This window comes from Scomber japonicus, chromosome 9, assembly GCF_027409825.1.
Source record: "Scomber japonicus isolate fScoJap1 chromosome 9, fScoJap1.pri, whole genome shotgun sequence".
Taxonomy (NCBI): Eukaryota; Metazoa; Chordata; class Actinopteri; order Scombriformes; family Scombridae; genus Scomber; species Scomber japonicus.
The window spans coordinates 27748396-27759212 of record NC_070586.1 but is presented as its reverse complement, the minus strand read 5'-3'; the positions used below and the strand labels follow the sequence as shown (position 1 = coordinate 27759212).

The 10817-nt window shown below is 42.6% G+C and overlaps 1 protein-coding gene across 1 annotated transcript in view; it reads left to right on the top strand.

Annotated features, from left to right (window-relative positions):
- Window positions 1-349: 349 nt before the first annotated feature.
- ttc28 (tetratricopeptide repeat domain 28) overlaps window positions 350-10817 on the top strand; it is a 116484-nt gene continuing 106016 nt past the window's right edge. The window contains exon 1 of the mRNA XM_053325013.1: window positions 350-444. Coding sequence (XP_053180988.1) covers window positions 418-444 — 27 coding nt within the window. The 5' untranslated portion in view covers window positions 350-417. The remainder of the gene's footprint in view (window positions 445-10817) is intronic.

Sequence of the window (10817 nt, the reverse complement as noted above, 5' to 3'; positions counted from 1 at the left end):
GGACGACTTCGTTTTCAAAAAGTTTAAGAATACATTTTTCCTAACACAGTCTGGATTGGTCGTGGAGGCGCCGATCCTGCGTACCGACTGAAGAGGGAGTGGGTTCATAACGGACTCGTACTTTGGATTTACGCACAGGAACCTTTCACCCCCCAAACATTGTCAGTCGACACCTTGTGTCTCTGATTTATTTTCCGAGCTCAACTGTGGATTTAACCGGTGTATGATTTGTGTGGACTGTGCTGTCTCCTCTCAAAATTGCCGCAAACCCGAGACTCGCACATCACCATGCATCTGAAAATCTGCTGCAAAATTGAGGGAAGTCGCGAGGCAGCATGACTTGGGCTCTGGATTTCTTTGAATCTACATTCCTTTCTCATATAATATCTTAATGCTGTTCAATTTTGGTTTACAAATATGATGAAATGGCAGCCCCGGAAGAAGGTGAGTCTGTCTTTTTTTTCCTTCTTCCAATTATGGCGTTAAATATATCCTTTCTCTGGATCACAAGTTGGAAAGAGGGCACAGACTGATGGTCTCTCGTTTACTACAAATGATAGAAGCAGATGGTAATAACAGGACTGCTGTAATGTAACCAGAACAGAGTTTATAACGATATACAAGTTCATATTCCCCTTTTCACTAACATCTTTTACACAATCTGCACAATTTCTCTCCCAGTTCTTCTAAATGACCACAGAGAGAGGCAGCAATCAGCTGTTGTGCAATGCATTGTATACAGCATAACTTATAACATACTTCCATATAAATAATGCAGACCTAGAGCTATTATAGCCGTTGCAATGCCATGTTTATATTTTTTACACTTGGTCTTGTATTGTTTTGGATATTCTGAATGTTGTGCACCTCTTTACCTCAGACAGGCTTACAGTACATTCTTAATCAGGACTAATCAAGACATCAGTGATTCATGTATCCTGTAGTGAATCTCTGGAGCTGTGGGCATACATTGTTGAAAAAATCATATCATTTTGATAATGAAATATAGATGGTGAAGCACTGAAGCTCAGCATGCATGTGAAAGTTTCAGAATGAACTGGCACCTTTCCTTCAACACCTAAACATCTTTTTAGAGGCTTCTTTATGAGAACTAAAACATGTGTCTGGGTTTCTTGTTTCCACGATCAGACATAGTTTTTCTTAGACAAATTTGTATTCTTAAGGCATTCTCTCATTGCTCCATTTTCATAGCCTTGGAGTATTACAACATGGAAAATATCTGAAAATCATCTGGGGTCTATAAAAAACTGGTAGCACTAAAATGGCTATGGTTAGGATTTTTACCAGCAGGGGGCACTTGTCTGACAAGAAGCAGTCTGCCTGTGCAGAAGTGGGCTTTACACTGGTGTATAGGAAAAAAAAGAGTAATGGAAGGATGAACAACTCTTTTCTTTTCTTTCTCAATTGTTTTACATAATTTTGGGTTTTGTATCTCTCAAAAGACTTTGTTCAGAAGCAGCATAAACATTTGCAGAGGTTTTTCCTTCTGGACCAGACATTTTTGCCTTCTCAGCTGAGACATGATGATGATGATGATGATGATGATACTCTGTATATTCCCAGTATAAGGAGCACGAGTAACCAGTGCCAGAAGTAGTGTTTCCACCACTACTACTGGTCTACTGGTACTGATAGTAGTAGAGGCTCACTTCAGTGTGTTTGAACTTACAAACCTAAGTCAATTAATTTACGCCTGATGTTTCTTCTACATGTTGTGTTACTAATGTGGATAATTTCATCCTGAAAGGTGAGATGAAAGTGAATGATCTAAACCGAGCCCATGTTGAATTATAAACAGAGAAAATAAAAGCTGTGTGTAAGCTCTAATGATTTCTACAGCTGTGCGCTTCTGAATCATCTATGAGACCCCCCTTTGAGGACTAAAAGCCTTTCCTCACTGCAGAAATTGATTCCCAGTCACACTGCACTCATACGTACTCAACCTGAAAATATAATTTAAAAAAACACTGTCCTTCATATGTAGATTACCTTTTCATAGAGTGCACTCGGGTGAACGCACCAGATAACTCTTTTTGATGGCTCTCATCAAAAAGGAATAGTGTGATGTTGATTAATTAACCTGTTGGTGATGTTGGGTGTAGGTTGCATATGAACACATGCACAAAAGCAGTGAATATTTAGAATGACCTGCCACCCACATTGCATGTGTATGTGTTTGTTGGTGTGTATGACATCGTCACTTCAGCCTGAACTCTGGTTCACTGCAAAGGATGTCCTCTCGCTAAGATACTGCACATAGCATGCAGGACACTGGAATAAACAACCATTGTGCTCCACAATCTAAGGAAAGTGATTACACACATGCACCTGTGCACACACACACACTCACACACACCATGTGCACAATATTGTCACAAAAGGTCCTTGACTTTTCCCATTCTGACTTCTTGTTTATCAGCTTTTCAATCTGCCTCTTTATTTCACTTACAGTTTAATGTGAATCAATAGAAAGTGTGGGAGAATCGTATTGATTCAGGCTGAGTGTCCAGTCCACCTCTTCATAATGGATTACACTAATGAGTCAAAATTCCAAATCTGTGATGCTGAAAAAGAGAGGGAGCTGTTCCCTTAATATTACTGGCAGTTAGCTTATCTGTTCTGGAAAGACAATGACAGTAAAGGTCTTTTTTCAGTGTGATGAACTCTCTTTTCCTGTGATTTTGTGGAGTTGCTCCAAACACCTGAGACGTTTAAGACAGAGTGTCCAGTACACAGTGGTAAAATATGGAAGAGGAGGCATATGACTACAGGCTGACACATAGTTGGCTTTCTGATAATGGTCTAACCAGGCCGTCTGCCAAATGTTAATCAATGTTTTCTGCAGAGATAGCTTATTTGATGGGCTTAACGGCCAAATGCAACAATGAACAGGTGGACCCTGTTCTTCTAAGGAAAAGAGACACTTATGTTTTTTGTTAGTGACGCTAAGGAATGCTAACATGGCTCTTGCTGTGCCTAAAGTGGGGTAGCGTGGGTGTGCAGCACTGGCCATTGCAGTCGTCTTTGGTATATTTTTAAAAATATGGCCAGTATCTATCCTAAGGGGGAAGCTAACTCAATGAAACAAATGGCAGTGTGCCTAAAAGCGCACTGAAATAAATGAAAGCCACTGACAGTCTCGCAAGGTTGCATTTAGAGAAGGAAGAAGCTGTGAGATTGTTTAAAATTCCACATTTCTTGATTTTAAGACACTGTGTAAAAGACACACTAGCTGTTTTTTGTACCTTTGTATATTTGTACATGTGTGTCTGTGTGCACACAAGTCTAAAGTGGTTTGGATATTAATTATGGAGTCTTGGATGGTTGGAATTCCTCAAACATGAGAAAATAGGGAAGGGTCAACAAGTGGCTGGCAAGTCTCTGTGTGACTTATACATTTCTGTATCAAACCCTGACTTCCACTATGGTTTTTCCTTGTCCATGAATTTTCTTTTGCAAACAGCCGGAAAGTATTACAAGGTTCTTTTTTTCTGATAGATGTCGTTTTAAGTCGTCATCGCCTCAAGTCGTCTTGAACGGAATTGCTCACAACCTGCTAATATGTTGGGTGGTCTCATATCACAAAACCATGTTCTGCATTTAGAGTCAACATTTTGCCTTGTGGCAGTGTGACCAAGTCAGAGGGAAGTGGCTGTTTGTTTTTGTGGTTGTGCCAGATGTTTCTGTGGGTTCCACATAGTTGACTTAAAGCCTTCTCACCTGAGAGGGACAGAATGCCCAGCTCATGTTTCTGTGGCCAGACTCACTGGGAACCCGGACTTTTACCATTAGCAGGGGCACTCTTACATCTCTGACCATGTTCATTGGCTTTTCACCTCGGGGAGTTTCTCATGCTGCTTTTCCTCTTTGATTCCGTATTATTTATGAGCTCTCTGATGGGGGGAAAGGGCTATCTCTCCCCCCAGTGCTCCATCGGTCCCTGTGACGTCTCCTGGCTGGCAGCAGCACAGCAGTTTTGGAATACATTTACAGCAGGGGGAAAACCCGTCAGAATGTGAAGAGAAGTGCTGGAAGACACACATCTGAGGAGAGAAGAAAGCGGGCAAGGCTGTCAGTGGGGGAAGGAATCACTTGGAAGAAGCTGAGAGTGCTGGACAAAGATTTAGATACATCAGGGAACAAATGAATGGGGTCTAGATTGTAGAATTTTAGGATAAGAAATGTAATTGCTGTAGAACTCCAGACACTGAGAATTTGAGATGGTTGGTATTCCAGAGAGTGAGGGAAAAAATGAGGGAGAGGTTGGGAGCTAGAGAGGAAGATGGTGCAGGAGATACAGAATAGGAGTTTAAGAGTGAGAGGCCCTAGAATGATGCAGCAGGGATAATTAATGATAGGGAGTGATAGCACCTGCTGTTCCTGATGCTGCGCAATATTTACGGCTCAGCATGCCAAGTGGAACGGGATGCGGCTGCGTGGCCAGCCCCCTGGCCTATCCTCCTAGGGTGTGAAAATATGTGGGGGGGTTGTGTCAGGTAAAGAAGAGGGGGTTGCGTGGGGAACAGCGACTCAGCAATACAGCTTAAATTTATGTGCTGTACTCGCTCCGTTAATCCCAGTCCACCGCCTCCCATTGGGAGAGCTGGACAGAGATGGAGAATAGAGAGAAGATGCTTCCGGGAATGCAGGGCCTCCCTTGCTCTTATCGTGGCGCAGTGGCCTGCAAGACGTGCAAGCTGCAGGCATGTGCCTGGTAAGGCACTCTTGGGAGTCCACTTTCAAAATACAACAGGAGAAACAATAGACACAATGGTGACTGGGCCATGCCGCTCACATTAATCCTCATTCCTGCGACCTGCACATTCCACAGTGTGTGTGGAGATGGATTTTTTGGATAGCAAGTTGTAAATGCAAAGATTGATTTATGTGGGGAACAGTCCATTTGTAATGTTTTCCTCCAAGCCTCAGAGCACTCATTTCTGATTTGCTATAGCTTTCCTTTACCCCCCAGTGCTTCTGTTAGAGCAAATGGAGCTATGTTTGAGTTTATTGAGGTCATTGTTCCAGGGGTGTGGTCAGCTGCTCTCAGGGCTCAGGAGGTGCCTGCCTCTGGGTGCCTCCACAGGGAATAAAGCAGACCTGACTTGATGGAGCACATCAATAGGAACACATTTCCTTGTTCTATGAGGTGGAACAGTCTTTTACAGGACTTAAGCTCTATTCTTTTCATTCTTTTCACTGGTTAAGCTTCTGTATTATGAACCCAGTCTTGCATATACTGTAAAGGGCTAGTGTTTCATACATAAGCTGGCTAAAACATCTTTTGAATATAGGCTGTCAATGGCACTTGAGACACATCCCTGCAGCATATGGCTTGAAAAACATGCATACTTTTCTCTGTTTCACAACATTTATCAGAGTACAGCTGCCAAAACCGCAGTTCCTACATTCCTTTATAACTCTACACTGGACTTGTTCCAGTGGGCCGGGCGTAGTATCAGCTCAGTCTTCAGGCCCTGCAGCTGTCTCCATCTGACGCAGTGCTGGATGTTGTGACAGACATTAGCTGCTAGTATGCTCTAAAGAAGGCCTGTGATCCAGCCTGGATGGAGACGTGTGAAGAGCACCACTAATACCACCCTGCCTCATACTGACGCCCCTAAATCCCACTAATTCCATCTCTTCTTTTGTCAGAGATGGGATTCATAAGCCCTTCTTTGAAGGCTCAATTTTCCAGGAGTGTGTCCATGGCTTAGCTGTAGCCTCATGTAGCCACAACTAGACATTCCATTCCTGTCCAGTCTGGGTTGGCACCTGAGTAGTCAGCACCTAGTTCTTGAGTAAATTATTGATGATTTATTGAGTGCAAAAAAACAGTCTATGAACCCCTGAATCTTCATGGCTACTGCCCACTTAGATAAATGGCACACTGAGCAAGACAGAAGTAAACAAGATTAGATTGATCCTTGCTCACACTTTCAGTATTCGAAAAAGAATAGGTGCTGTGCAACATTTATGCAATCAAACAGTGTTGCAGACACACACAGCAACAACTAAGCACAGAGCAGATTGTTTTAGTTCCTTCACCATCACTATGTCCTATTGGGCTCTGCCTCTTCTCACTTTTCCTGCCATGCTGAATGTGGTGAAGGCAGCTAAGGATGGTTTTTACTGTTGGCTGTAAAATCCTGCAGGAAGGAAGGAGAACTGGTGCTGAGCACGACCCACTGAGTCTTTTCTATCTCTGTCTCTCAGGGCTCGGTTTAGTTGCTGTTCTGTTCTTGTAAGTTTGGAGTTATTTATATGAGGCTTGTACTGGGATACTTATGTCAGGCCTATGTTTATAGTTGCTAAGATGTGGGCCAAGAACGCATCCATATCCTCCGTAGGCTTGTCTCCTAAGGGAGATTCATGATTCTAGCTCCCCTAACAAGGCAGACAGACAGGTGGTGACTGACAGGCATGCTGAGATAGATTCAGTAATGAGGACTATAGAGCAAACCTTTCGTGGTCCACCCCCCATTCTTCACCATTTCAAACGATCTCATGCCTCCATAGATTTTATATATTTAACCAGGGCTTCTGTCGCAGTCTACTTAAATTATAATATTGTATTTGCCTTCTCCCCCTTCATCGTGGCTCCTCTCTGACCACTCTGAGTTCAAACCCAAAGATGTTCCCTTCTGTTTTGCGTGTTCTTGTCGTTGTCTACATCTTAAACCTAAGCATGTCTTGTTTGTTTGTTTGTGCCAGTCTGTGTAGCCTACACTTGTGGATGTGACTAGAACCTTAATGCGTACCCCACCCTTCCTTCTCCAGTAAATTGCATTGCCACCTTGCTTTAAAGGAGCTGTGCAAAAAAAGGATGTGAAAGAACTGTTTGTGTGCCCATGTGTCAACTTGTTTATCCCACATACTGTGTCTATTTGTGCATTTTAAAATGCTCTTTTTTATTTTTTGTGTTTGTCTTGAAGTGTCTTGACAAGTGAGCGATATCCTTGTGTCAGATAGGACATGATTGATGAAAACTGGAGAATATTATCATCCATCAGAGATACTGAAATACCGTTCCTTCTCCTTCTCTCTCCCAGCCCTGAACTCCCCTCCTCCAGTCTTCTGTGTTGATCTATATTCCTGTGACTGGGGTCAGAGGCCACATTAGAGCACATATTGTTCAGCAGTCTGGAGAGTGCTCCAGTTACCACTGTGAAATCTCAAGCATCAGCAGCTTTTAGCTGTTTAAATATACTGTGTGAGGCTGAACACTGCCACAAGGGCTGGCCAGACGATACACAACATCTATGGTGTGATGTTACATTATTTTAAGTAATGCCTGCCTTTATAGCCATGTAAAATATGTTTGCTGCCTTCGCCACCTGTCTGGGTGTTCTGCATGATGAAATCAAGCTGAACAGAACATGTTTAGTGCCATGAATGCTACTCTGTCTTCTGCAATAAAAACTGCTATATGCACTGGTTCCAGCTGCTCCAATAAGGGCTGTAAAAAAAAGATACATAATCACTCATTGGAACAAAAGACCATAACTTGGCACACAACAGTGCGTGTTACGCTTCAGGTGTGTAATTACCCTCCCAATTTACATTTGTGAGTATATGATACCCTCCTCTTATTCGTCTTCCTATGAACAATATTGACTTTTTCAGTTTCAGTGAAGGCTGCAACTGTTGTTAATAGTATTTGCCAGGTATAATATTTGCTAGTAGTATCTTTGACTGCCCCATTAGGTCTGCATGAAGCTAAGGTACAGCTCAGCTACTGAGACACTGAGTCAAACTGGTGAGCCTTGTTGTATAATGAATGGCTACATGATACTCTACAGACACTGAATACTTCTCGTTTGTTGCTGCTGGATAGTGCACAGTTTTACAACAGTGCCCCAGGGACATTATTGTAACATACCCGTTCTGCCTGGCATTTGGACATGTGAAATTCTCCATGCCTGAGTCTGTCAGCGAATACGACTGCATGTGTCCATCAGGCTCTGACCAACACCAGCAGCCCTCAAATGAGCTAAGCTGCCTGACTTGAGCAGGTCTCTGTCAGGATGTACAGCTGAACCTCCACACACACCTTCATACCTAGAAGCCTTGGGTTTTATTTTCTTCCAGACAACTGGGACAACTGTATTATTTATAGCATTGCAGTGCACACAAGCTCAACAGCTATCAGCTTGAAACTCATATGAATTCATATTAGGTCCTCCACTATAGTTGGTGTGAGCTAAGCTGTTGACATTTACGCCAACAGATCCATTTCCCCCCAGCTTTCTATCACTCCATCCCCTCATTCCTCAATCTCAGCATTGTGCTGCTGCTCCTAGCTCGTAGAATAAGGCCTCAGGCAGAGCAGGTGCAGGCTGCTGTGATGGTGGCTCTTGTGACACACACACACACACACGCATGGGCACACCCAGGGGAGGTGGGTTGGCTGTGGTACCACTCTCAGTGAAATGGCAGACCAGGATTGTTTGTTGGAGAGGAGGAAAAGCTCTGTGCTGGTTATATTCCGGGGTCTAAGTAGAGAGTGAGCAGGTGTTTAGAAATTAAAGCAATCCTCTGTGTGCCAACGTGCTCTTGGTCCCTAAAGAAGTATGTTGATCTGGTAAAATCCTGTTCACTGCAAATCTGTTGACAATGCCGGGTGTTTCTCTGCCAGTTGGTGTTTTCAAGTGTGTCTTTTTGGCACTGTGTTAAATTCTAATTTGATAAGTTGGTTTGTCCCTAATGCTGTGATTTCTGCACTTGATGAAATTATATGGTTCAAGGCATTAATCAGCAGAAACTGGCTACATCTCTTGGCCAAGGTGAATTGTTATTTATAGAAAAAATGCTTTGCTCATCAAGACATTACTGCAGTGGATATCCTGCAAACATAGTGTCAAACATCTGTATAGTGGGTCATGTTTTATGATATATGGATGAATATTTGTTTCATGACAGATACACCTTGGATATCTCCATCTCAGAGTTACAGTGTGGAGAAACAGTTGACATGTAATCTCTTGCTCTTCTTGTTTCAACAGTGTCCGTCCTCTCTTTTTTTTTCTCCACGCTGTGTTTTGTTCTGAAAAATAAAAATTGACTTGACATTTGAAATGGATTTCTAATCAAAGTGAGAGACAAATGTAATGGCTGCGTGATTGAGCTGTCAGTCTGATGACTGTCAGTGAGACAGCTTTGATAAAATACTTTGGAATTCTTTATTTCTACTACACGAGTAATAATTAGAAACTGATGAAAAATGTTGAACAATAGAAGAATTGCTGATCATTGTGTCACATTTAGGGTGCTGCTTTTCCTCATTGAGCAGTACATGTGACACATGTTTCCTCTGTAAATGGAGTTTGTCAGTCTTGTGGGCGCAGTGTGGCAAACAGACAGATGGACTGGCAGGTTGACAGATAATGGAGATGCGAATGTGGCGTGCGACACTCCTTCTGAGACACCCCTTTTGACTGTTATCACAGCCTCTTGTCCCCATTCCTATGAAGAGAGACTTGTTTAATTCCCCGTCCTCGTTTCCTGAGATGACGGAAATTGTGGGCCTGGCACAGGAACTGCTCATCTCAGGAAATGTACATAAAACAACAAGAAAGAAAAGAGCTTTTTCTACCTTTCATCCAGCACGCAGTCTTTGACCTCCATTTTTCTCATTAGCTATTGATGCACATGCTTAGTTGTCTCAATCAGAGTTCGTCTTTAAGTGCTTTCCTGTTTGGGAAATTAGCGTCAAATGATCTTGTTTGAGTGCCCGTCTCTTCTTGGCTGGTGTGATGGTGAGTCCTAGGGGATTTGTGAGAGGATTCAAATCAGAGGTTGTTGAGAGGAGGGGGAGTTATGAAACCTGATTAGAATATGGTTTGAGTTAATTAACTAAGACTTTTTTTCCTCATTCCATCTATCTATGTATAATCGAATTACAGATGGTGGTTTTCCAGTTCCTATCAAATGAAAATGTAAGTGGTCCCATGAGAAAAGAAGGGAAAGGGGGGGTATAGGCGAGAAATGATAGTCCTCTCAGCTGCTCACCCATCTCCTCCACCTCCTGGTCTCATCTTCTCAAAGCTGTGCTGAGGAGTTAACAGATGTGATGTCAGAGCAATCAAAAAGCTTTTTCTCCGTCATGCTGCAGTGCTTAGTTTATGCCACCGAGCGCCCTGAAACTGCCAATTTGCCTGTCGGAGACACTGTAGGTATCTCATCATTTAATCAATTTTGGACAAAAATGCAAGTGTGTGTGTTGCAGAAAACAAAGACCTGCTTTAGACAGGTCTCCAGACAGCTAACAGCTCCATATGTTATGTTGTTCTCTGTAGGCAACAATTCATCCGTGTGATGAGTGGAACATGAATTGCATCATGCTTTTGCTCTATTTGAGAATGATAGGAGCATTATAATTGAATATTGTAAAAGATATATGGCATTACCCTAAAAAATGGTGGGCTGTAGAGTATTTCAGCTACAGTGTGGACCCCAGACGTAATTATGAACAGATGTCAGAAGACCTCTTATATTCGTTTCTGTCGTCCTTCCGCCGCCTTTGTTCTGCCTGTGTCTTCCAACTTCTTTACATCTTCCTTTCAAACTTCTGCGAGTGTAGCGAACTTCTTCATGCTGACATCTTCTTTTGTTTCAGCTTGTTGAATATCTGAGCAGCTCTTGTCATGGTAGCTGATTGGAAAGATCAAGAGACACTCTTCAGCTCCAGTCTCTTTGTATAAGACAAGTTAAAGGCCAAAAATGCAATTCAAGCACTTCTGTCTTCCCTCAGAGATGACACTCATATTAGTGCCAACGTCTTGCTTTCCTGTCTC